The 27,661-nt window shown below is 36.8% G+C and overlaps 1 protein-coding gene across 3 annotated transcripts in view; it reads left to right on the forward strand.

Annotated features, from left to right (window-relative positions):
- Positions 1-117: 117 nt before the first annotated feature.
- Positions 118-27,661, forward strand: part of LOC102744156 (ATPase family AAA domain containing 2B) — a 102,366-nt gene continuing 74,822 nt past the window's right edge. For 2 of the 3 annotated variants that reach the window (XM_031040102.2, XM_081832163.1), the window contains exons 1-4: positions 118-468; positions 5,542-5,630; positions 21,326-21,485; positions 26,677-26,767. In XM_031040102.2, the coding sequence (XP_030895962.2) occupies positions 220-468; positions 5,542-5,630; positions 21,326-21,485; positions 26,677-26,767 (589 nt within the window). In that variant the 5' untranslated portion in view covers positions 118-219. Of the gene's footprint in view, positions 469-5,541; positions 5,631-15,339; positions 17,437-21,325; positions 21,486-26,676; positions 26,768-27,661 lie in introns of those variants that run through there. The other variant, XM_081832164.1, reaches the window with a different exon arrangement.

The raw sequence follows: 27,661 nt of genomic DNA on the forward strand, positions 1-27,661 counted from the left end.
AAAAAAAAAAAAAGAAATTTCTGGGTCAGAGGGAAAACACATTTAAAATTTTGATATATCTTGCCAAATTACTCTTTTCTCTGATTTGCCTATCAAAGTTTTGTTGTTGAGAGCAACCTTGAATGCTCTCAGCAAAGTGAAACTTTTGTCTCTATACTACAAAAAGCTTTCCCAGTGTCTAATAATTATCATATACATTAGGACAAAATTATATGGGTGATGCATCCTTGTATGTTGGTTATTAACGGTGGTGATAGCATTGCCTTACTTCTGTTGATTCTTTTTTCCTTTAGGGGCTGTTTGTTCTATGGCCCTCCTGGTACAGGTAAAACCTTGGTCGCCAGAGCACTAGCTAACGAGTGCAGTCAAGGAGACAAAAAGGTGGCTTTTTTTATGCGAAAAGGAGCAGACTGTCTGAGCAAGTGGGTTGGTGAATCTGAACGGCAACTTAGGCTTCTTTTTGATCAGGTAAGTGAAATCAGCTTATGTGAGTATCTTCTTCAAAATAGAATATTTAATACATTTAGTCTGTAAATATAAACTGTTCACAAGAAGGCATATTTCCAATCAGTGTTTAATTTAGGATCGGTAATCTGAATTTGTATGCTTTGGATATATTTAATAGCAGTTTAAATAGTACTAATTTAAGATGATTCACAAAACATTTATTAAAGTGGCTAGTAGGCATATAATACCATGTTAGGTGCTTTTGAGAACCTGGAGTATAACATAGATATCATTAGGTTATAATCTAATTAAGGAAATAGAACAAGCATAAAAAGCTAAATATTTGTGCAAGAAATCTCACAGAGCAGTCTATTATTTTCATGAGCTGTAAATATGGTACTGGAAGAATTCAGTAATGAATGCTGTTTATTTATTTATTTATTTATTTTAAAAGATTATTTGAGAGAGAGTGTGTGTGCAGGGAGGGGGTGCAGAGGGCGAGAATCCCAAGCAGACTGTGCTCAGTGCAGAGCCTGATGTGGGGTTTGATCCCACAACCCTGAGATCATGACCTGAGCTGAACCAAGAGTCAGACATTCAAATGACTGAGGCACCCAGGTGTCCCAGTAATGAGTGCTTTTAAAAGGCAGGGTTAGGTGACTGAATATCATGTAGGCAATCTTCATTTTTTTTATTACTATAGCTTTAACAATATTGTTTCATTAGACTTTTATTAACTTAGTCCTGTTATAAATTCACTTGATTATTTGAGCTAGTGAAGTCATTCATATTTGGCAGTACAACTTTTATTTCATAATATCTAAGGAAATTACATGAAATTAAAAAGCTTTCAACAATCTTTGAGCAGTCATTACTTGAGTTCATGTTTATCAGAGTCCTTTGTAATTGGTAAAGCACTTCAAATATTATTTTTATTTATTTTTAAATTTATTACTTATTTTTTTAAAAGTTTTATTTATTTGAGAGAAAGGAAGCATGAGAGGGGGGAGGGTCACAGGGAGAAGCAGACTCCCTGCTGAGTGGGGAGCCTGATGTGGGACTTGATCCTGGGACTCTGGGGTCATGACTTGAGCCTAAGGCAGACACTTGACTGACTGAGCTACCCAGGTGCCCTCAAATATTATTTTTAGTTAGTATGAGAAACTGCATGTTCTGCATAATGGGAGTAGAAAGAGGAATAGGGTAAAATTTTTGCCTTCAAGGTGTTCAGTGTCTATTGGGAAGTGAAACATAGGCAGTCAGTTTGCTTCAAGAGAATTTACTAATAATTGAAAAATACAAATATAGAATAGTATTGGTGGATGAAAGAATTAGTTTGGGAATGCTGATGTATTGTCCGATGACTTAATTTTAAATTTTTGACAGAGTTATATAATATGCTTTTAGCCCCTTCATACTGGGAGTAGGAATGTCTCTTGGTTTCATTCAAAACTATAGCATAAATTAATTCTCTTTTTAAACCTAAATTTAGTTTATATCTGTTTCATGGTTTTCTTTGTGAGTAAGTAGGTAAGAGTAGTTGGAATGCTTTCTTTTCTGAAAAATTGCTGATAGTCATTATTGTCTTATTTTAAAAAATTTTTTAAGATTTATTTATTATTTTAGGGGCGCCTGGGTGGCTCAGTCGTTAAGCGTCTGCCTTCGGCTCAGGTCATGATCCCAGGGTCCTGGGATCGAGCCCCGCATCGGGCTCTCTGCTCGGCGGGAAGCCTGCTTTACCCTCTTCCATTCCCCCCTGCTTGTGTTCCCTCTCTCGCTGTCTCTCTCTCTGTCAAAATAAATAAATAAAATCTTTAAAAAAAAAAAAGATTTATTTATTATTTTAGAGAGAGAGAGTTTGAGAGCAGGCGTTGGGGGGAGAGGCAGAGGGAAAGAATCTTCAGCAGACTCCTTGCTGAGCACGGAGCCTGATAGAGGGCTTGATCCCACAACCCTGAGATCATGACCTGAGCCAAAATCAAGAGTCAGACGCTTAACTGACTGAGCCACCCAGACGCCCCAGTTATTTATTTACTTCACTTTTTATTAAAATTTTAAAAATATTTACTTATTTGAGAGAGAGACTGAGACAGCGAGAGAGAGCACAAGCGGGGAGGAGAGAGAGAAGCAAGCTCCCCACTGAGCAGGGAGCCTGACGTGGGGCTCAATCCCAGGACCCCGGGATCATGACCTGAGCCGAAGGCAGACACTTAACCCACTGAGCTACCCAGGCACCCCCATTATTGTCTTTTTTTTTTTTAATTTTTAAAAAAATTTTTAGATGCTCGCTTCGGCAGCACATATACTAAAAAATTTTTTAGAAAGATTTTATTTATTTATTTGAGATAGATAATGAGAGCACAAGCCTAGACACAGAGGGAGAGGGAGAAGCAGGCTCCCCACTGAGCAGGGAACCTGACGCAGGGCTCGATCCCAGGACCCTGGGATCATGACCTGAGCCAAAGGCAGCCGCTCAACCAACTGAGCCACTTAGGCGCCCCACGTTATTGTCTTTTTAAATGAAAGAGTCCACATTCTTAAATTAAGGACATGATCTATGCAGTAAATGAAATGAAGGAAGTATAATATATTGGCTAAGAGTTTGGTCTTTGGGGGTGCCTGGGTGGCTCAGTTGGTTAAGCCTCTGCCTTTGGCTTGGGTCATGATCTTGGAGTCCTGGAATGGAGCCCTGTGTTGGGATCTGGGATCCCTGCTGTTCGGGGAGCCTGCTTCTCCCGCTCCTTCTCCTGTCCCCCCACCTTCCCCCCGCAGTTCGTCTTCTCTTTCTCTCAAATAAATAAATAAAATCTGACTCTTTTTTTTTTTAATAAATAAAATCTTAAAAAAAGTAGAGTTTGGTCTTTGGTGTCAGAAAAATGTTTTAAGCATGTGGCTTTACTATTAAGTATATAACGTGAAATAAATGAAAACATCTGATTCTTAGTTGCCTCTTCTATAAAACAGGGGAAATAATACCATTCTCACTGGACTACTGGGAGATTTCACAGAAAGGAAGTATGTAGTGTTTATCACAGTGGAGGGCACATAATATGCTATAGTTTGGTATTACAGTTCTACAAGGCTGTAATTCTCAAAAACAGCTGTGTGTTTCATGTATGTAAGAGTGATGATCAAATCTTTATTCTTTCTTTTTTTGTTTGTTTATTTATTTCAGTAATCTCTATACCCAGTGTGGATGGAGCTTGAACTCATGACCCTGAGACCAAGAGTAACATGTTCTACTGATTGAGCCAGCCAGACTCCCCTATTCTTTTAATACAGAATTCTAGTCTTACAAAGTCTTTTTCCCCAAAACCTAAGTTTTGTGGTTGAAATGCCCTTCATTTTAAATTATTAGGGGCGCCTGGCTGGCTCAGTTGGTTAAGCATCCCAACTGTTGATTTTGGCCCAGATCATGATCTCAGGGTTGTGAGATTGAGCCCCATGTTGGGCTCTGCACTGGGTGTGGAGCCTGCTTAAAATTCTCTCTCTCCTTCCTCTGACCCTCCTCACCCTCCCCTGCCCCCAAATTTTAAATTATTAGAAAACACTGGATGAGAGGAAACATGAGAGACTATGGACTCTGAGAAACAAACAGGGTTTTAGAGGGGAGGGGGGATGGGTTAGCCCGGTGATGGGTATTAAGGAGGCCATGTACTGCATAGAGCACTGGGTGTTATATGAAAACAATGGATCCTGGATCACCACATCAAAAACTAATGATGTATTGTATGGTGACTAACATAAAAAAAAAAACAAAAACAAAAAACACTGGATGTTTAATGTATATCATGTCAGTAAAAGAGAAATGGGAAATTCATACCTGGTTTTTAGTAAGTTGAGCTTCCTATGAACCAAGAATTTGCTATAATTCTGAAACAAATTATATATTTGACTAAATTGTATAAAGACTTTTCATTTATAATCTAATATATGTATATATATATTTTTACCTTCAGTTAAGTTCCTGCTTGATTTAAGATTTAAGTGAAAAATGACAACTGTGAAAGTAATGGAAGAAAACTCTGGAGAGTTTTTGTTTCTAATCTCAGAGTAGGGAGAGTCTAGCTATGGAAGAAAAGATCCACTGTATAAGTTTCCTTTTTAGATTCTGCATTGCAACAAAATATCATAAGCAAAACCAAAAGATAAATATTTAAATGTTTCCCTTGTAGATGAATATTTGTATTTTCTTTCACAGAGAGAGGTTTAATTTTTAAAATAAATAGCTCCTTGAAATCACTAAGTCAAAGACCAATGATCCAATAGAAAAATTGGCAAAGGATATGAACAGAACTTTGATTAAAAAAGCAGTATAAATGGCTCTTAAAGATATGAAAAGTGCTCATTTTTATTGATAATAGAAATAAAAATTTAAAATGAAATGAGATTTTTATCCTAAAAAATTAGTCAAGATTGAGAAATTTGATAATACATTGTTGGTGAGGTTTTTTAAATATTGCTGGTGAGAGGGTAAATTGGTAGATCAGTGGAAGGCAATTTGGAAAATATCTAATTAAATTATAAATGACATTTGCCTTTTAAACCACTTTCAGAATTTTTTATATTGATAGGTTTATATTTATATGAAATGTTAAACATACACAAAGACTTACTCAGGCACTGTTGATAGTAGGAAAAGATTGAAAATAGCCTAAGTGTCCACAAATGAGAGACAAGTTTAATCATGGCACACCCATACATACAGTACGGCATTTTATAGCTGTGAAAAAAGAATGAAGATCTTCATGTACTTATATGGAAACTAATGAAGATATATTATTACATAAATAGACTGTTATTTGGTAAAAGCAATGTGTATACTGTGCTTAAAATGCATCAAAATAGTATGTTTAAAAGTACATTTTTGTGTACGTGTATAAACGACACATATGGAAGAATAAACAGAATAGTAATTGTCTACTGGGAGAGGCCTTGTGGTTGGAGACTGGGTGGTAAGGAGATTGCATTTTTATTGTATCTTAGCTGCTGCGTGTTGAACCATTTGCTTATATTACCTATTAAGAAAATACAATAATGAAATGTAAAAAGTGAAAACTAATATAAATAACATTTGTTTTCTTTTTATACTAGGCATATTTGATGAGACCTTCTATAATATTTTTTGATGAAATAGATGGATTAGCTCCAGTTCGCTCCAGCAGACAAGATCAGATCCACAGGTGATTTTTCTTAATCTGATTATGTTGGATTCTTTTCACTCACTGACATAGTAGTTAGCCTTAGTCTTTGGCTAAGTGCTAGGAGGCTTATAAAATGTGAACTGTGTCCTTGAGGAAGACTCCTTTCACTTAGCTCAGGGCTCAGCAAATTACGACCTGTGGTCCAAATCTAGCCTTTTGCCTGTTTTTGTAAAGTTTTATTGGAACATATTCATATTTGTACCTTTTGCAATATATATGGCTACTTTTGTGCTTCAAAAGCAGAGTTGAATGAGTAGTTGTGAGAGAATGATTGTATGGCCTCTTGCAAAGTTTAAATACATTTACTTTCAGGCCCTTTACAGAAAAAGTTGCCTAATCCTAACTTAGCATGTTTTTGAAATTTATCCGTGTCATGTATATTAATATTTTGTTCTTTTCCATTTCTGAGTAGTAGTCTTTGGGAAGGGAGGGAGGGACAAAGAGAGAGGGAGGGAGGGAGAATGTATGTATGTACCACAATTTATTTATTTGTTAATCTATCTGATGGAGATCTAGTTCACTTCTATTTTTGGCTATTGTGATAACGCTACTATGAACATTTGCATACTTTCATGTGCACATATGTTTTCATTTCTGTTGGGTAAATATCTAAGAGAGGAATGGCTAGATCCTATGGTAAATGTATGTTTAAATTGATATTGTTTTCCAAGTGGTTGTACCATTTTATAGTCTTACTTGTAATGTATGAGAACTTGGGTTGCTCTTCATCCTTGCTAACATTTGGTATTGCTGTTCTTGTTAACTTTAGCCATTCTAGTGGGTGTGTAGTAGTGGATTAATTTGAATTTTCCTGATGACTAATAATATTGAGCATCTTAGTATGTGGTTATTGCCCATTTATATATTTTCTGTTAAGTATCTTAAAATCTTTTATTACTACCCCCTTTAAAAAAGAGATCAGATTATATGTCTTACTGTATTATACAATTTCTTTATGTACTCTCAAGACAAACCCTTTGTCAGAGCTATGTTTTGAAAAATTTTCTACTAGTCTGGCACTTTTTTGCTTGCTTAACTATGATTTTTGAAAAGCACAAGATTTTAATCTTGGTGAAGCCCATTATATAAATTTATTTGTATATGTATTTTTTGTGTCTTGAGAATAATTGCCTAAACCAGTTTGTCAACAATTCTGATTTCTTTTATCTTTTAAAATGTTAATAGTTTTAGCTCTTAAAATTTGCTCAGTGATTTTTTTTTTTAAGATTTATTTATTTGAGAGAGAATGTGTGTGCTTGTGGGTGGGGGGAGGGGCCAAAGGAGAGGGAGAGAGAGAATATCAAGCAGACTCCACAGTGAGTGCCGAGCCCAACTCAGGGCTCGATCTCATGACCCTGAGATCGTGACCTGAGCCAAAATCGAGTTGGCCACTTAACCAGCTGAGCCATCCAGGCGCCCCTAGGGTGTTTTTTAAATAGATACATTGCCTATTGTTTTCATAATCTGACACACTGTATTTAGTTTGTGTAGTCCATAAATAATTATGTAATTATTGACATGGATGAATTGGAGAACAACCATATTTGTTTTCTATTTGTGTCAGTTGTTTTCTTTTTCTGTTTTTCCTTTCCTGCCTTTTTAAAAAGAATTTTTGAAGATACTTTAGAATCTCCTTTTTATTTTACTGTTGATTTTTTATTGAAATATAATTAACATATAAAACATACTATATAAATATGCAGTATTGACATTCTGAAAGAGTACACTTGACAAATTTTAATGTATGTATATACCCATGAAACCATAACTATAATCAAGATAATGAATATATCCATTTCCCCCCAAAATAGGCATTTACATTTCATGTGACCATTGATAAAGTTAGGTTTAAATTTATTATCTTGATGATTGTTATCTATTTGTCCATCTGTTCCTTGTTCCGTTTTTTTCCCTCTTGTTCTTCCGTCCTTTGATTAATTTTTTTTTTATGATTCCGTTGTGTGGTTTTTTTGTTTTTTGTTTTTTAGATTTTATTTATTTGATAGGGAGCACAAGCAGGGTGAGCGGCAGGGAGAGGGAGAAGCAGGCTCCCCGCTGAGCAAGGAGCCTAATGGCGGGGCTTGATTCCAGGACCTGGGATCATGACCTGAGCTGAAGGCAGATGCTTAACCAACTGAGCCACCCAGGCGCGTCGCCATTGTATTTCTTGTGTTAGCTTATTATGTTTTATTATTTTCATGGTGGCTTTAAGGGTTATCATTTACCTTAAAGTGATAATATGCCATTTCACATATAGTGGAAAACCTTTAAATAGTATGCTTTCATTTTTTCGTTCTTGGGATTTGTGCTATTGTTGTTGTAAATTTTTATACCACACACTCTTTCAGAGATTTAAATGATAATACTAATAACCATAGTTGTCATCATCATCCTTAAAGAATTACTCATGTAGCTACCATTTCTGATATTCCTTATTTTGTGGCTATCTCTATTTCCATGTGCTAGAATTCTCTTTCTGCCTACATTTCTTATAGTGTAGGTCTACAGGGCATAAATCCTTTCAGCTTTTCCATGTCTGAAAAGGTCTTTAACTCTTTATTTTCTTAAAGATTTTATTTATTTGTTAGAGAGAGAGGGTGAGTGCACAAGCAGAGGGGAGCGGCAGGGAGAGGGAGAAGCAGGCCCCCACTGAGCAGGGAGCTTGACGTGGGGCTCGATCCCAGGACTCTGGGATCGTAACCTGAGCCAAAGGCAGACGCTTAACCGACTGAGCCACCCAGGCACCCTGGTCTTTAACTTAAAAAACAAAACAAAACAAACAAACCTAATGAGTTTTATTTTATATATTAGCTCACTGATATATAAATATCAATATTTAGTTCATCAATAAAAGTATAATAGTTTCATATATTGTAAAATTTACTCATTTCAAGTATAAAATGCAGTGATTTTTAAAATATACCAACTGGGGCGCCTGGGTGGCTCAGTTGGTTAGGCAACTGCCTTCGGCTCAGGTCATGATCCTGGAGTCCCAGGATCGAGTCCCGTATCCGGCTCCCTGCTCCGCGGGGAGTCTGCTTCTCCCTCTGACCTTCCCCCCTCTCATGTACTCTCTCTCTCTCTCTCTCATTCTCTCAAATAAATAAATAAAATCTTTAAAAAAAATAAAATATACCAACTGATACCATTACAATAAAGCAATTTTAGAACATTTTTCTTCCCTCTGTAAGATCCAGTATGTCCATTTGTAGTAAATCCTTGTTCTTCACCCTAGCCAACCAGCCTTTTCTGAAAACATTTCATCTAAATGGAATCATACAGTATGTAGTCTCTTGTATCTGGTTTCTTTCAGTGAGTATGATTTAGCATGTGTCACTGTTTTTTCCTTTTTTATTGATGAATAGTATCCACTGTTTGGATAAGGCACACATTGGATATGTATTTAGGTTGTTTCCAATTTGGGGTATTATGAATAATGCTGCTGTGAACATTCATGTGCAAATCTTTGTGTGCACATATATTTTCATATCTTTTGGGTAGATACCTAGGAGTTGATTTGCTGGGCTGTATAGTACTTTTATGCTTAACTTTTTGAGAAAAAGCCTATATTTTTGAAGAATATTTTCTCTAGGTATAAAATTCGAGTTTTACACTTTTTTTCCTTTCAGTACTTAAAGACGTTGGTCCACTTCTCCCTTACATTGTTTCAGTAAGGACTTCTGTTGTCCTCTTTGTTTGTAATAATGTGTCTTTTTCTTTTGACTGCTTTTAATATTTGTTTTCTGCTTTAACGGTGGTTTTGTGCAATTTATTTAATGATATTCCTTGGTAGAGTTTTCTCCATTTTTTTTTCTCATTCTTGAATTTGAGCTGCTTAAATCTGTAAGCTTCTAGTTTTCTTCATAGTCGTAACATTTTTGGCCATTATTTCTTTTTCTATTTTTTTTTTTTAAAGATTTTATTTATTTGACACAGAGAGCGAGCAAGCACACGCAGGGGGCGCAGCAGGCAGAGGGAGAGGGAGAAGCAGGCTCCCCACTGAGCAGGGAGTCCAACAGGGGGCTTGATCCCAGGACCCTGGGATCATGACCTGAGGCGAAGGCAGACACTAACCGACTGAGCCACCCAGGCGCCCCTTGGCCATTATTTCTTAAAATATTTCTCTGTCTCCCTTGTTACTGTCTTTCCTGTCCTTGTGGGCCTCCAGTTACACTTAAAAGTTGCTTGGTCCTGTCTCACAATTCACTGATGATAAGTTAATTGTGCTTTTTTCTCTTTTTAAAGATTTTATTTTTTTAAGTAATCTCCACAGCCAGTGTGGGGCTCAAACTCAACTCCGAGATCAGGAGTCACATACTCTACCAACTGAGGCAGCCAGGCACCCCTAATTTTGCTTTAAGCCAGCTCTTCAATGTTTCAATGTTTCATTTTGGGAAATTGCTTTGGAAAATTAGTCAACTAATTTTCAGTGTCTAGTCTATTCTTAATCTGGTTCATTATATTTTTTGTCTTACAGATTTTTATTTTGATCTCTATAAATTCTATGTGGGTTTGTTTTGTATCTTCTATATAAAAATACAAGAAAAATACAAGAAACTTCTCAATATATGGAATATAGTTATAATTACTACTTTAATGTCTTTATTTATTTTTAAAGATTTTATTTATATATTTTTGAGAGAGAGAGAGCAAAAGGGAGGGAGAGGGGCAGAGGGAGAAGCAGGCACCCTGCTGAGCAAGGAGACCAATGCAGGACTCAATCCCAGGACCCTGGGATCATGACCTGAGCCAAAAGCAGATGCTTAACCAACCGAACCACCCAGGCACCCTACTTTAATGTCTTTATCTGCTAATTGTAATATCTTAGTTTGGGGTTGATTTTATTTGATTTATTTTATTTGATTGATTTTTCTTATTATATATATATTATATTCTTCTTTGTGTACTTGGCAATTTTATTGGATGCCAGATATTATAAATTTTGCCTTGTTGGGTTCTAGTAGGATATTATGAATAAATATTTTCGAGTTTTTTGGGGGGCACAGTTAATTTACTTGAAAACAATTTGATTCTTTTTTTAAAAAATATTTTATTTATTTATTTGACAGCGAGAGAGATATCGACAGAGGGAACACAAGCAGGGGCAGAGGGAGAGGGAGAAGCAGGCTTCCCGCTGAGCAGGGAGCCCGACATGGGGCTCAATCCCAGAACCCTGGGATCATGACCCGAGCCGAAGGCAGATGCCCAATGACTGAGCCACCCAGGTGCCCCGAAAACAATTTGATTCTTTTGAATCTTGCTTTTAATGTTTGTTATGTGGATCTGGAGTAGTGTTCAGTGTAGCAAATTATTCCCCACTAATGAAGGAGGGTCCTTCTGTGTATTACTTGCAGTGACCTGTGAATCATGAGGTTTACCAGTCTGGCTTGTGGGAAATGGCAATATTCCTGGTTCTTTGTGAGTGTAAAATACTGTTACTTCTCTTCCTTCTGTGTGTTTTTTCCCCTAAGCTGTGATAAATTTCCTCACATGCATGCAATGTTTAGCTGAAGTCTTGAGGGGCCCTGTGGGTATTTCCTAAGTTCTCTCTGTGCAGTGCTCTCTTCTCTGGTACTCTTTCTGATGAACTCTAAGTCCTGTTGGTGTCCTCGGAATCTTAGCTCTGTCTCTTCCACTCAGTGAGTCAGCTGATTCCCACCAGGATTCTGTGTTCCCTGCATTGCAGCCTAGAAGTAGAAAGCCATCAATTGGGTCATTGTTCCCATGCTTTATAATATGTGGTTTTTCTCCTGCTGCTTTGAATATTTGCTGTATAGCTTTGTGGTTTTGTTGTTGTTGTTTTTCAGTGGGTTCCATGCCTAGGTGGAGCCCAGTGTGGGGCTCAAACTCACAACCCTGAGGTCAAGAATTGGTTGCTTAACCAACTGAGCCACCCAGGTGCCCCTGTAGCTTTGGTTTTTAACAGCTTAGCTGTGACATGTCTCAGTATGGGCTTTGTGTTTATTCTGATCTGTGTTTATCATGTATCTGCAAATTTGTCTTTTTTCAATCTTTTTCTCTCTTCATCTTGGATAATACTTTCATCTATCTTTGGTCAGTCCTTACTTTTTACTTTATCATGTCCATTTTGCTGTTTTGTTCAGCCCACACATTTTTTAATTTGAGAAATTGTTTTTCGGTTGTAGAACTTACATTTGATTTTTTTTTCTTTTTTAGAGAGAGGGCACGCAAAGTGCGTGTGCATGCATGTGCAAGCATGGAGGGGAGGGGCAGAGGGAGAGAATCTTAAGCAGACTCCACACTGCGTAGGGAGCCCAGTGTGGGTCTCCGTGTCATAACCCTGAGATCATGACCTGAGCCGAAATCAAGAGTCAGACACTTAACTGACTGAGCCACCCAGGCACTCCTTGATTCTTTTTCATTATTTATATTTTCCAATGTGATTTTCATGCATTTAAACATTTTGTTTTACTTCATCAAGGTTAATAATAGTTGCTTTAAAATCCTCTTGTGTTGGGCGCTTGGGTGGCTCAGTCGTTAAGTGTCTGCCTTCGGCTCAGGTCATGATCCCAGGGTCCTGGGATCGAGCCCCGCATTGGGCTCCCTCCTCCGCGGGAAGCCTGCTTCTCCCTCTCCCACTCCTCCTGCTTGTGTTCCCTCTCTCGCTGTGTCTCTCTCTGTCAAATAAATAAATAAAATCTTTAAAAAAATAACATAAAATCCTCTTGTGTTAGGGGTGCCTGGGTGACACAGTTGGTTAAGCGTCTGACTCTTGGTTTTGGCTTGGGTCATGACCTGAGGGTCATGAGATAAGAGCTCCACATCAGGTTCCATGCTCAGTGAGGAGTTTGCTTGGGACTTTGTCTCCCTCTCCCTCTGCCCCCCTCCCCCCACACTCACGTGCTCTCTCTAAAATAAAAAATAAATCTTTAAAAAAAACCCCTCTGACGTTAGCTTCAACATCTGGTTTCATCTCACTGTTAGGCTTGCTTGATTTTCTTTTTTTTTAAAGATTTTTATTTATTTATTTATTTTGAGAGAGAGAATGAGAGACAGAGAGCATGAGAGGGAGGAGGGTCAGAGGGAGAAGCAGACTCCCTGCCGAGCAGGGAGCCCGATGCGGGACTCGATCCCGGGACTCCAGGATCATGACCTGAGCCGAAGGCAGTCGCTTAACCAACTGAGCCACCCAGGCGCCCTTGATTTTCTTTTCTACTGAAGATATGTTCTGTTGTTTTGGTTACTTCATTTGTTGGGTAATTTTGGATTGTATCCTGGATTTATTAATGTTAGTTTGTGAAGGCTCTGGATTTCATTATTTTTCTTTTATGAATAGTATTTCCTATGTTTTACAGATAATTTTCTGCTTTAGGCTTGAACTACAGACTGGTTCCTGGCTGGCAGCTTTGGTCTCCTTTCAAATCTTTTATCTTTAGCTGCGTTCTTCGCTCTGTGTCTTTGTTGTTAGGGGTCGTTCATAGGTGTGAGTAGATAGAGTTTGGGGATGTCTTCACTGGCTCTTGCCCTTGTGGATTCTTTAGTGTTAATAGTCAGTCGTCTCTTTTCTGAACTCTCAGGCTGGAAAGTTAAGGGGTTTCCCTTAACATAATCTTCCTTACCTACCTCACTGTACTTAGCCCCATGCTGAAAGCCAGAGGGGACCTCGCTTTCTATATGTTCTCCTTTTCTGCAGATGACCATGAATTTCCAACAAAGTCTGTATGTCTCTGTTTATTCACCAGTTCCTTCAGTGTTTATGTATTATTATGTATAGGTTTCATAGTTCTTTTCTTTTTTTTTTAAGATTTTATTTATTTATTAGGAAGAGACACAGTGAGAGAGAGGGAACACAAGCAGGGGGAGTGTGAGAGGGAGAAGCAGACTTCCCATGGAGCAGGGAGCCCAATGTGGGGCTCGGGGATCATGACCTGAGCTGAAGGCAGACGCTTAACGACTGAGCCACCCAGGCGCCCCTTATAGTTACTTTCTGAAGGAAAGCAAGGGGTTATCTGACAGGGTCTTCATCCATCAAACTTAGAAGGGGAACCTTTGAGTACCAAGTATGCAGGTTTTAATTTCTAGAATAATTACTAACAGAAATATATTGTAATTTCTAAAATGTTAGTTGGTGGTTGGGGGGAGGAATAGAATAATTAAAAAAATTGAAATGCAGTCAAGAAGAGGAGCAGAATCATAGAACCAGTGGGAGAAACAGTACAAATATAATTGTAGATTTAAACCCAAATACATAAAAAATGACATGAAATGTTAAAGGGACTAAATGTTCTTTATTTGTTTTTTTAAAAGATTTATTTATTTTATTTTTTTTAAAGATTATTTATTTGAGAGAGTGAGAATGAGAGAGAGGAAGAGAGAGTACATGAGAGGGGGGAGGGTTAGAGGGAGAAGCAGGCTCCCCGCTGAGCAGGGAGCCCGATGCAGGACTCGATCCAGGGACTCCAGGATCATGACCTGAGCCGAAGGCAGTCGCCTAACCAACTGAGCCACCCAGGCGCCCAAGATTTATTTATTTTAAAGAGAGAGAGAGAGAACGCATGGTGGGGGGGGGAGCCAAGGGAGAGGAAGGAGAGAGAATCCTCACGCAGACTCCCTGCTGAGCATGGAGCCCAACTCGGGGCTTGATCCCAGGACCCTGAGATCATGACCAGAGCCGAGATCATGACCAGAGCTGAGATCATGACCTGAGCAGACATCAAGAGTCTGCCATTTAATCGACTGAGCCACCCAGATGCCCCAGACCAAATGTTCTTTTTTTTTTTAAAGATTTAAATATTTATTTATTTATTTTAGAGAGAAAGAGAGAGAATGCGTGGGGGGGAGGGGCTGAGGAAGAGAATCTTCCAGCAGAGTCCGACGCGGGGCTCCATCCCACCACCCATCAGATGGTGACCTGAGCCGAAACTGAGTCAGAGGCTTAACTGACTGAGCCACCCAGGCTCTCCCCTAAATGTTCTTTTTAACAGACAAAGATTGTCAAACTGGGGAAAAATAAAATAAGGATGGCACTTTGTTTATAAGAGACTCAGTACATATAAGGATATAGAAAGATTCCAAGTAAAATGGTGGGGAAAAGACATGCAAAACCTTAGTTACAAATATTCATAGCAGTTTTATTCATAATAGCCAAAACATGGGAATAATCCATATGTCCATCAACTGCTGAATGGATAAACAGAATGTGTTATATCCATACAATTCAGCCTTAAAAAGGAATGAAATTCTGACACATGCTTTATCGGTTTACCTTGTACTGGTACATGTAACATGGATGAACCTCAAAGACTTAATGCTGAGTGAAATAATTCATACACATGTTATACTATTTTATTTTATTTATCTTATTTATTTATTTTAAAAAGATTTTATTTATTTAGAATGAGTGCATGAATTGGGGAGAGGGGCAAAAGGAGAGGGGGAGAGAGAATCCCAAGCAGACATGGGGCTTGATCTCATGGCCCTGAGATCAGGAGCCAAAGTTAAAGGTCAGATGCTTAACTGACTGAGCCACCCAGGTGCCCCATACTATTTTGTTCATATGTCCATAATAGGGGCGCCTGGGTGGCTCAGTTGTTAAGCGTCTGCCTTCGGCTCAGGTCATGATCCCAGGGTCCTGGGATCGAGCCCCTTATCGGGCTCTTTGCTTAGCGGGAAGCCTGCTTCTCCCTGTCCCACTCCTCCTGCTTGTGTTCCCTCTCTCACTGTCTCTCTCTCTCTGTCTAATAAATAAATAAAATCTTCAAAAAAAAAAAAAGTAAAATGTCCATAATACTCATTCATAAAATGGCATGAAAATATGCCAAGTAAATACTAACAGAATACTGCTGTATTAGTATTAGACAAGATAGACTGTGAGGCAGAAAGCATTATTATACATATATAGAAGACCAACTTATAATGATAAAAGCTTCAATTTTTTTAAGGGTTTTATTTATTTATTAGAACACACGAGCAGGGAGAGGGGCAGAGCGAGAAGCAGACTCTCCACTAGCAGGGAGCCCCATGCAGGGCTTGATCCCAGGACATTGGGATCATGACCTGAGCCAAAGGCAGATGCTTAACCCACTGATCCACCCAGGCACCCCATAAAAGCTTCAATTTATTAGAAGCTGTAAAAATTTGGATTTTGTGTTTCAAATTGTATAAAAACAAAAAGTGATAAAACTGCAGAGTCAAACTGATAATCATGTGGAGAGATATTATATGCCTCTCAGTAATTAAAAGAACAAATGAACAAAAAAATAAGTTAATACCCGATAGATTGTTTTATTTAGATTAATTTATGATCTAGTGGGTATACTTACATAAGATAAATATAGGATGAACACTGTTTCCAGACATACACAGGATTTACAAAATTTGATCGTATATCCTGGCTTAAATCATGACTGATTTCCAAGGCTTAGTGATAAACAAAATTCATGAAACAAATAACAAAAAGATATAAGCAGAGAATTTTATTTGATGTTAAGAACTATTTTAATTTCGCGCGCCTAGGTGGCTCTGTTGTGAATTGTCTGCCTTCGGCTCAGGTCATGATCCCAGGGTCCTGGGATCGAGCCCCGCATCAACCTCCCTGCTCCGCAGGAAGCCTGCTTCTCCTCTCCCACTCCCCCTGCTTGTGTTCCCTCTCTTGGTGTGTCTCTCTCTGTCAAATAAATAAATAAAATCTTAAAAAAAAAAAAACTTTTAATTTTAATTCTGTGTTACTAGTAAACAGAAAATTGCAAACAATATATGAACTGTAAGGAAAGATATATAGATATCAAGAAATCAAAAAGTTGCTTCTTTGAAAAAAAAAGTAATAAATTTAACAAACCTTTGGCATGTTTGGTCATGAGAAAAAGAAGACATTGATAAGTGGTATTAGGAATGCAAAATGTGATGTATTAGATTCTTTAAATGTTAAAGGTTAGGAGGATAAAGTCCTGAACTTAAGAGGTTAATGTATAAAACTTTTAAGAAAAAACCATGACTTGTATATGAATCTTCATAGCTTTCTTTGTAATAGTCCCAAATTGGGAACAATCCAAAGGGCCATCAACATGTGAATCAATAAACAAATTGTGGTATATCCATATAATGGAATATTGCTTAGCCATAAAAAGGAACAGGCTGTTAGTAAACCAACAGTGCGGTAAATCTCAAAATAATTACCTGAATGAAAGAATCCAGAAAAAAAAAGTACTTACTGTATGATCCCATACATAAAAATTTTAGAGAATGCAAGCTAATCTGTAATGACAGAACATAGATCAGCAGTTGCCTGGGGATTGGAAGAGGTGAAGGAGGAGCAGTAGGGAGGGATTGATCCTGGAGTCCCGGGATTGAGTCCCGAGTCGGGCTCCCTGCTCAGCAGGGAGTCTGCTTCTCCCTCCCTCCCTCCTCCCTCTCATGCTCTCTGTCTCTCATTCTCTCTCTCTCAAATAAATAAAATCTTTAAAAAAAACCAAAAAAACAAAACAAAGGGACGTGAGGAAGAGCGTGTTGGATATGTAACTTATTTTGATAGTGATGGTAATTTCACAGGTGTATACACACTTCAAAACTTACTCCATTATGTACTTTAAATATGTTGTGTCTTTTATGTCAAGTTTATCTTCAAAAGACTTAAAAAGAACTTGTTCAGAACGGTATGACGAAGTTAATTGGAATCCAGTTTCAGTTGTGAATGTGGATATAAAACTCCTAAACAAACTAGTAACATGTGACTTCCAGGAAGATATAAAAAGGATAGTACATCATGATCAAATTGATTGTATTTCACATATACAAGGTTTGATTAATATGAGAGAAATCAATTAAGGTAAATTTATCATATTATTATGTTAATGGAAAATCATATAATCATCTCAATAGATGTGGAAGAAATGTTGGATGAAATTTAATATTTTTTTATTATTATAACTTTTTAAAAATTAACATATAATGTATTGTTTGTTTCAGGGGTACAGGTATGTGATTCATCAGTCTTATAAAATTCACAGTGCTCACCATAGCACATACCCTCCCCAGTGTCTGTGACCACCCCATCCCTCCCACTCCCCTCCACTCCAGCAACCCTCAGTTTGTTTCCTGAGATTAAGTCTCTTATGGTTTGTCTCCCTTTCTGGTTTCGTCCCGTTTCATTTTTTCCTCTCTTCCCCCATGATCCTCTGCCTTGTTTCTCAAATTCCACATATCAGCGAGATCATATGACAGTTGTCTTTCTCTGACTGACTTATTTCACTTAGCATGATACCCTCTAGTTCCATCCACGTCGTTGCAAATGGCAAGATTTCATTTTTTTGATGGCTGCATAATATTCCCTTGTATATATATCCACCACATCTTCTTTATCCATTCATCTGCCGATGGACATCTAGGCTCTTTCCATAGTTTGTCTATTGTGGACATTGCTACTATAAACATTGGGGTGCATGTGCCCCTTCGGATCCCTACATTTGTATCTTTGGGGTAAATACCCGGTAGTGCAATTGCTGGGTCGTAGGGTAGCTGTATTTTCAACATTTTGAGGAACCTCCGTACTGTTTTCTTGAGTGGCTGCACCAGCTTGCATTCGCACCAATGGTGTAGAAGGGTTTCCCTTTAATAATTGTTTTTGATAAGGTCACTCAGAGAATGAGGAATATAGGTATCTATAAAAACCTGTTACAAACAATGTTGAAAGATGAAAACTTTAGTATGACAGTTATAAGCATGGCTATGAACACTTCTGATCAACGCTGTACATAGATCCCAATCAGTGTAGTCTGGTAAGACAAAACAATATAAGGAGTGTGTAATGGAGAGGAATAAACAATACCGTTATTATTTATAGATGATATAATTATGTATGTAGAAATTCCAAAGCAGTCTCTAGATAACTTTTTGGATGTAGTAATGAGCATCTAGCAGGGTTAAACCAATCATTATAGAGAATTTTGCCTTTCTGTGTACCAATTTTCTGCATAAAAATGTAAAATTACTATTTAGAAACTCATTTAGAAAAGAAGACTCTAGGAGTAAATTAAGTTCCTTTTATATCTTTGGAGAAAAGAATAAAACTTGATTCAGAAACATTAAAGAAAGATTAAGTAAATGGAGAGAAATACCGTGTACATGAGTTGGGAGGCTGGATATTTGTAAGTTGTTTGTTCTTCCATATTCATCAATAGATTCAGTATAATCCTGTTCAACTTTTTTGGGGTAGGATTTGACAAAATGACTCTAATTTATATGGAAATAAAAAGGAATAAGAATAGTGAAGACAAGGTGGGAATATTTGCTCTACTGATTTTTAAGGCCTCTTAAGGTTAAGATAATTTGATGTTGTGGAGGACTAGACTAATAGACAAAATCAAGAGTTAGATGCTTAACTGACTGAGCCACCCAGGCGCCCCCAGAATGCTGATAAATCTTTTTTTTTTTTTTTTAAAGATTTTATTTATTTATTTGAGAGAGAGAGAATGAGAGAGAGCACTTGAGAGTGGGGAGGGTCAGAGGGAGAAGCAGACTCCCCGCCGAGCAGGGAGCCCGATGCGGGACTCGATCCCGGGACTCCAGGATCATGACCTGAGCCGAAGGCAGTCGCTTAACCAACTGAGCCACCCAGGCGCCCCTGCTGATAAATCTTAACAAACACTTGAAATACCTATCTGTGATTGGAATGTACTAAGGAAAAATTTGAGGTTAAATATGAACTTACACTTAAGGATGCTTATTTTGTACCCTTGATATTTGAAGTGAGACACTTAGATCGTTAATTTTCACTTATTTAATTAGAAAGAACAAGCAACAAATCCTCACTATACATGTACACTGGGTCTCTAGCATTTTGGTTCCGTTTATAGTTTTGAGAAACATTTAGAACAGTTTATTTGGCATGAGAATGATTTCTTTAACTTATTGAGCATATTGGAAAAGTTATTTCAGGCAGGTGTTAGCACTAAGAATAAAGGGATAGAAGTGAGAACACTAGGAAGACCTTTATTACTAGAACTATGGTTAATTAGACATTCAACATTTTTATTCAGAAATGTTTGTCATAGTTTGAAAAACTAAAATACGCACAAAATGATTTTGAATTTAACTTAGTTAAAATAGCCATTCTAAAGAAATCATCCAAAAGTATAACAATAATGCAACTGTAATTCTATAGGAACTCTAAACATCATATAAATTGCCAGACATAAAGCCCCCCCCAAGATTGCTGTCTATTAAAACAGACTTTTATAGTTCTGTTTTAAAAAAATTATAATTAATTTTTAGTAATTTCTACACCCAATGTGGGGCTCAAACTCACAACCCAGAGATCAAGAGTCACATACTCTACTGACTGATCCAGCCAAGCACCCTTATATTTCTTTTTTTAAAAGAGTTTTATTGAGATAGTATTTATATATCATACAGTTCAGTCATTTAAACTGTTCAGTGGCTTTCAGTGTATTTCCAGAGTTGTGTAACCATCACCGTAATCAATTATAGAACATTTTCCTCTCTCCGGAAAGAAAGAAACCTTTTAACCTTTACCCATCACTCTCCAACCGCCTCTTCAGTCCCCTCAAACCCTAGACAAGCCTTAAAATACATTGTGTTTCTATAGATTTGCCTATTGGATATTTCATGTAAATGGAATCATACAGTATGGGGACTTTTCTGACTGGCTTTTTTCAATTAGCCCAGTGTTTCCAAGGTTCATCCATATTATAGCGTCTATCAGTACTTCATTTGTTTTTATTGACAAATTATATTTCATTGATTTATCCATTCATCGGTTGTTGGACATTTGCATTGCTTCCACTTCTTGGCTATTGTGAATAAAGCTGCTATGAACATTTGTGTACAAGTCTTTTATGGACATTGCTGGATCATATGGTAATTCTATGTTTAATAGTTGACGGAACTGTCAGTTTTCAAAAGAGGTATACCATTTTACATTCCCATCAAGCAGTGTGTGAATGTTCCCACTTCTCTACATCCTTGCCAATACTTACTATTTGTCTTTTTGACTATTATCATCCTAGTGGGTTTAAAGTGGTAACCTCGGGGCGCCTAGGTGGCTCAGTCGGTTGAGCGTTTGCCTTCTGCTTTGGTCATGATTCCAGGGTCTTGGGATCGAGCCCCGCATTGGGCTCTCTGCTCAGCGGGAGCCTGCTTCTCCCTCTCCCTGCTGCTTCCCCTGCTTGTACTCTCTCTCTGTCAAATAAATAAATAAAATCTCTAAAAAGAAAACCTTTAAAGTGGTACCTCATTTGGTTTTGATTGTATATCCCTGATGATGGGCCCTTTGTATATCTTCTATGGCGAAATGTCTATTTAAATCTTCTGTTTTTAAGTTGGGTTAATTTTCTTTATATTGTTGAGTTGTAATTGTTCTTTGCATATTCTGAACCCTAGCTAGACCCTTATCAGATATATAATTTGCAAATATTTTCTCCTTTAGGTGCCTTTTCGTTTTTCTTGATAGCACAAAATTATTAATTTGGATGAAGTCCTTAATCTCTTTTGTTGTTGTTTCTGTGCTTTAGGTGTCTATTAATGTATTGTTTGAATACTTTCAAAAGTGATTTCTGTACATTATTTTGCATTAAGATTTATTCATGCCATAATTTTATTAGCATTTAAGACTGATAAAGTTTAGTATAAGCAGCAGTTTTTACAATTTTTTCTTTCCTTTTTTTAATTTATAATTTTGTCTTAAACTTTTGTTACAGCTCCATAGTGTCAACCCTCCTTGCTCTTATGGATGGATTAGATAATAGAGGTGAAATTGTTGTTATTGGTGCTACAAACAGACTTGATTCTATAGATCCTGCTCTTAGGAGGCCGGGTCGTTTTGACAGAGAATTCCTTTTCAACCTGCCTGATCAAAAGGTAAAAATTTCTGTTTTTAATATATGAAGATTTATTTGTGATTCAGTTATGAAGCATAAACTCTCTCTGAGAGTGGTATTTTATGAATTTTCATTTTAAAAATTTTGTGCTTATGGGATATCTTAATAATTCTAAAAAAAATGCTTGAATAATCTAGTCTCTTTCTCTTAACAGCTATTGGAACATTTATGACTTTTAGGAAGAGGAAAACCCTTGATTAGGTCACTGATGCTTACTTATTCTTTTCTTTAGTTCCCAGATTGTAGTAATTATCTTGGATGGCAGGTTATATGTCTCTAGTTAGCCAAAGGAGCTGTGTTCCAATAGAAGTAATGTTTTTAGAGTATTAGTGAGTTTATGAATAAGAACCCAATATGCAAATTTTCATAGAAATGACCATGATATCATAATTAATTAAAAGCAGCCAAAGTTATTCATTATAGAGTATTTTTAAGAATGTATAATTAAAACAGGGCAATCTGCAGTCATTGTGCAAAATGTTATTTAATATTTTATACAGTTTTTTCCCCGAATTCTGCTTGACATCTTTATTGTTGTTCTTGGTTTGAGCAGTTTAATCATTGACTATCTCTTCACTGGAAACTCAAGTTTGAAAGGGGGAGATGTATATAGAGAAGATACTTTGACAATGTTTCCCATGTAATTTAACATTTCAAATAAGCATAATTAAAACATTTATAACATATAAATATAACCTAAAGAAAGAAGATACTATTTATGGATATATAATATACACACATACACATTTGTAATTGTCATATAGCTTTGATTTTAGATCTCCATGTAAAATGCCTGGTTTACATGCTTAGATGTAAAAGGCTGTGATCAGGACAGTGTACAGGAGTATAGGGAAATGAAGGCAATGATGCTGCTGTGTAGAGCAGTTCATAATTCCGCTGGAAATCAGTCTGCACAGCCACTACTAGTTTTCTCAGTTTTGGATTGACTGTCTAACTTAGAGGCTTTAATTTGGTACTGAATTTACCTGGGATAGAAAACCTAGCATATGCAGCATCATTTTCAATACCCAAGTGTAGCTTTCAGGACTGTATTAATGCGTAGAGGTGTGCTTAGTTGTAGAAGACAAGGCTGAAGTGGGAGGAGTCTATTTCACATGGGGAAGCATCAGCTGTCTTGTTTGGGACATCTTACAGTCCAAGCACATCTTTTAGGCTCTAGTGTACATGGATAATGTGTTTAGTTCTAAGAAATACAGCCTGTGTTCATTTTGGCACAGGAAAGCCATTATCTCGATTAACCAGTTGTCTTCTAGTCATGTGGCCCTCAGTCATGTATGCCAGTTATAGTCCTCACAATTCAGGTGCAGCCCACACAAATCAGAGATTTAACAATAAACAAGGTCTAGAACAGTCGAATTTTCTGTAATGATGGAAATATTCCTTATTTGTATTGTGCATTGAGAATGTCCAGTATGGTAGCCACTAACCACATGTGGCTATTGAGCTCTTGAAATGTCAACTAGTGTGACTAAGGAACTGATTTTTGAATTTTCTTTAAAAATTTAAATAAAATAGCATTATGTGGCTAGTGGCTTACTACATTGTACAGCACAGATCTTGACATTGTTTTCCATGTGAATTTTAACTTTCTACATTTCAAGGAAACTGTGCTTTGAGACTCAAACCTAAGGTCATTTTTCTTGGTCTGTGTCTATGGAACAGGCTTGGACTATTTTTTTTTCCCCTTAGATAATATTTAAAGTCATGAGAGTATAAGATTAAATGCGATTATCAAATCCTCTATCCTAAGGATCAGTTAGTAAGGTAAAAGTATGAGAGTGGATTCTGGAAGCCAAGTGAAGAAGGTATATCATGAAGATGGTGTGACTAACTTTGTCGTATGTTGCTAAATTAAGTCAGATGAGAAAATTGGCCATTGTTTTTAGCATGGGAGATGGGATGGGAGCAAGTCGACTTAGTGGTGGGTGCAAAGATGCTTGACTGGAGTATGATTAGTTTAAGAGAGAACGGGAGGAGAGGAATTGGAGACAGAGAATGAAATTAAGTTTTTCAAAGAGTTTTGTTGCAAAAGGAAGCAAAGAATTGAGGTGATAGATGTTGAGGGATTTGGAGGCAAGAGAAGGTGTGTTATTTTTAAGCTGGGACAAATAGCCAATAGAGAGGGAAATTTTGGTGATGAAATTGAGAACGAAGAATTATCACAGTGTGTCCTTAATAGGCAAGAGGGACCATAGAATTTACTATATGAGTGGTGAGAATGACTTTTAGATAGGAATTGGATAGTTTTTGATACTAGGGCATCCTAGTATCCTAACAATGTATAAGAGTATCTTAATGCAAAATAATGTACAGTGTATAGATAATGTATAGATAGGAATTGGATAGTTTGTGATTACTAGGGAGAAGACAGAATATTATGGGTACAAATGCCTACAGGTGTACAAATTTAGTGTGGAGTGTCTCTGGAACTTTTCTTTTGACTGCTTCAGTTTTCTCAGTGATTTAGGAAGCAGGGTCTGATTGAGAAGCTGAGTGTGAAGACAGAGAAACTGAACTAGTCTGCTAGGAGATAGACCTAATGAATGATCTAGGGAAGGATTAAAGGCAGTGATAAGGATCCGTTTGGGACGTTAATTTAAAGTGATAAAGTCAGTGTCTCATATTAGTCCTGTAGTTTGGGCAGTGGAATACCATGACTCCTGCTGTTTGACCAAATGAAAGTATAGGAAAAAAAGCAAGCCTTGATTCTTCCAAATTTTATTTTGTTAACTCTTATTAGCACAAAATAGCACATACCTTCTTGAGGCAGTGATGCTTTTTAATTTCTTTTGTTTCTTTTATTATCATCAACACTTAACGATTATTGTGTTATGTGTATATTTATGAATCCTGAAAAATGAGGAAATTGAATTTGTCCCTGACTCTTAATAGTAGAGGAAGCTACTTTTTTTTTTTTTAATTTTATTTATTTATTTGACAGAGAGAGGGAGTGAGCATAAGGAGGGGGAGCGGAAGGTAGAAGGAGAGGGAGAAGCAGGCTCCTCGCTGAGCGGATAGCCTGATGCCTGGTTCGATCCCAGGACCCTGGGATCATGACCCGAACTGAAGGCAGACGCTTAACTGACTGAGCCACCCAGGCACCCAGGAAGCTACTCTCTATTAGGGGAAGCAATATAACTTACTATTTTGTATGCCATATAAAATGCATAATGAAGCATTTCTGATTTAAGTAATTTCTTTTTCTTTTTCTTGTTTTTACAATAAAGAAGGGAGACTGATTATATAGAGAAAGGGTAAGGCACTAAATGTATTAGAGACCTGACAATAACTTTTGACCTTAAGTAATTAATTTCATTCCTCTAAACCTTTACTTATTTTGTAAAATGATGGGATCAGAATAGATTTTTTTGAGATATCTTCCAACCTGAATTTTTTTTGGTGTGTTTCTAATTCTGTAAGGGTCTTCTACAAGTGGTGCTTGTGCTGCTAATGAGGTCAAATAGATTATTAATGTCATCTTCTAGAGAATACAAGCTCTTGGATGATTTTTTTTTTTTTTTGAACTTGATTTTATACTTTTTTAGTGTCTATTCAGGCAGGTACTTCAAGTTGGAAGAAAATAAGCATCACATCATTGCTTTATTTTTGGTAGCTGAACACCTAACTTAGAACTTGGAATTAGAACAGTAGCTATTGTTATCAGATTTTATCAACTTTGGAGCAAGGTTAATCTCGATGACTTTGAAGTTCTTTTTGTTTTGGTCCTGGACCCTGAATTCCTCATCAAGCTAATAAGGTTATCATCTTGGGTATAATTTGCTTTATCATATTCTTTTTTTTTTTAAGATCTATTTATTTTAGAGAGAGAGAGTGCGAGGAAGCACACATGGGGGCGGGTAGGGGCAAGAGGAAGAGGAGAGAGAGAAAGAATCCTCAAGCACACTCCCTGTTGAGTGTGGAGCCCCATGTGAGGCTTGATCCTAGGACTCAGAGATGACTTGAGCCAAAATCAAGAGCTGGGTGCTCAGCAGAGCCACCCAGGCTCCCCTCTTTTTCATAGTCTTACAAAGCTCAAGTAGCAATGTTGAGGGTACGAGTGCATTCAAATTTTACAAAGTGTTTTTTCCTTGAAAGAAAGCCAAAGTGAAAATAAAAGTCTGATATGACTCTTCATGATGGTAATGTCAGCTGATTATGGATTCTTACTACTTCAGTTTCTTTTTGACTGTGAAAGAAGAAATTTCATTTAATTTGAAACCAAGCTGTTAAAATTTTGATTGTGCTATACAGTCAGATTTAAGGTAGAGAATGCTATTTTGAAAAAAAAAAAAAATCAAGGTAGAATTGCTCAAACATTTGATTTTTTAAAACAAATTAAATTAATATTTACTGAAATATCACCTTGTTATTTATTAAATGCCAAGGCATCAATTAACTTATAATATGCATTATATTTATTTCATTGAAAACTTTTTCAACTTAAAACTTCTTCCAAGTTTTAAATTACTTGTTTAGCTCATTGTCAGTCGTAATAACTCATGCATATGATAGAACCAAAAGTTTTATGAAATCTAGATTTATAATTTGTTTAAAAGTTAGCACTAATTGGGGTGCCTGACTGGCTCAGTCGGTAGAGCATGCAACTCTTGATCTCAGGGTCGTGAGTTCAAGCCCCATGTTAGGTGTAGAGCCTACTTAAAAAAAAAAAAAAGATAGAAGTTAGCACTGAGTAATGTATGGAATTGCTGAATCGTTATATTGTACATCTCAAACTATTATAACACTATATGTTAATTACATTAATAAAAAAGGTTACAAATGTTATAACACATTAAAGTTTCTTGTTCATATGTATTTAGATGGTAAAAATGATCTGACGTGGTAGAACAGTGAAACTTAGTTTTGAATCTAGTCCTGGATCAGTCAAGATCAGTCACTTAGTCATGTGTTCCACTAGTCAATTCCTTCACCTCTCAGAATATTAAATATCTTAGTTTGTGAAACAGAGACATGGTCTCTCCTACATATTACTGTATGTGGGAATTAGAGTTGATGTGGATGCCATGGTGTTTAAATTTCTTTTAAAATAAACAGTTGGTTTTCTGGGGTATGGTGAGTGCATAAATTTGTTCCAGCTAATACATTGGAGAGGTTGTTGCTATTTTACTTATTTGTACTTTTCTTCTTAGGCAAGAAAACACATTTTACAAATCCACACCAGGGACTGGAATCCAAAATTGTCAGATGCTTTTTTAGGTGAATTGGCTGAAAAATGTGTTGGTGAGTGCTATTAATTGAATTCTTTGATTACTATTGTTTGTTCTGCTCAGCCTCTCCTTATGTTTGGAATGTGAATGAGTATAGTTATGTCTCTGTGCAATAGATGACTGGCTCTGCCTTTAAATGTAAGAATTATTTTGAACATTTCACTTGAACACTTCTAAATTACCATTTTAGCTGTCATTAGGTGTTTGATCATTAACAATGCTAGTAGTAATATGCCTTTCATTGAGTGCTGGATTTCTATAATATAACTGCCGTGTGTCCTTTTGAATTTTACTAAGAAAAATAAGCTTAACCTTGAGAGATAAAGGTTCATGTTGAAGGCAGGACTGTAGTCTTTTACTTTGCAGATTACCTGATGGGCTCATCTTCATGCCTGTGGTTTAGAAAGAAGTTGAGTGAGAGGAGTCTTCAAAGAAAATACTTACTGGCATCTGCTAGTATTTCCCAAAATATAAGACTTTCCAATTGAATATTAAATTATTCACAGACTGGAAGATCCTCCTTACAGAGTGAATGAATACTACTGTCCTAAAAGGATGTAGTGAGAGTATTTTATGTGCATACATGATCATATATAGGAGATGGAATTCAGGGGTTTTGGAATTCAGGGTTTTAGCTCTAATTAGGTCTGAAATAAAAATGATTACAGTATTAAGCAACTGAGTGTACACACTGGTATTTCTCCTTCATTCTTTTTCTGTCTTTTGTCTATTTTTCTCTTATTCTCTCACAAAAAAATTAAAAAATCATTCTACATGAATTTTTTAAGCATTATGAAAAAATCCCCAAAATAAGTTCACTAACAATTAACAGTCTACTTGGGAAAACTTTAAAGTTACCAACACCAGAAAGAACAACTTAGTTAAAAAAATCATTGGGATCCACCAT

Source organism: Leptonychotes weddellii, chromosome 10 (genome assembly GCF_054177405.1).
Source record: "Leptonychotes weddellii isolate Sample4059 chromosome 10, ASM5417740v2, whole genome shotgun sequence".
Taxonomy (NCBI): Eukaryota; Metazoa; Chordata; class Mammalia; order Carnivora; family Phocidae; genus Leptonychotes; species Leptonychotes weddellii.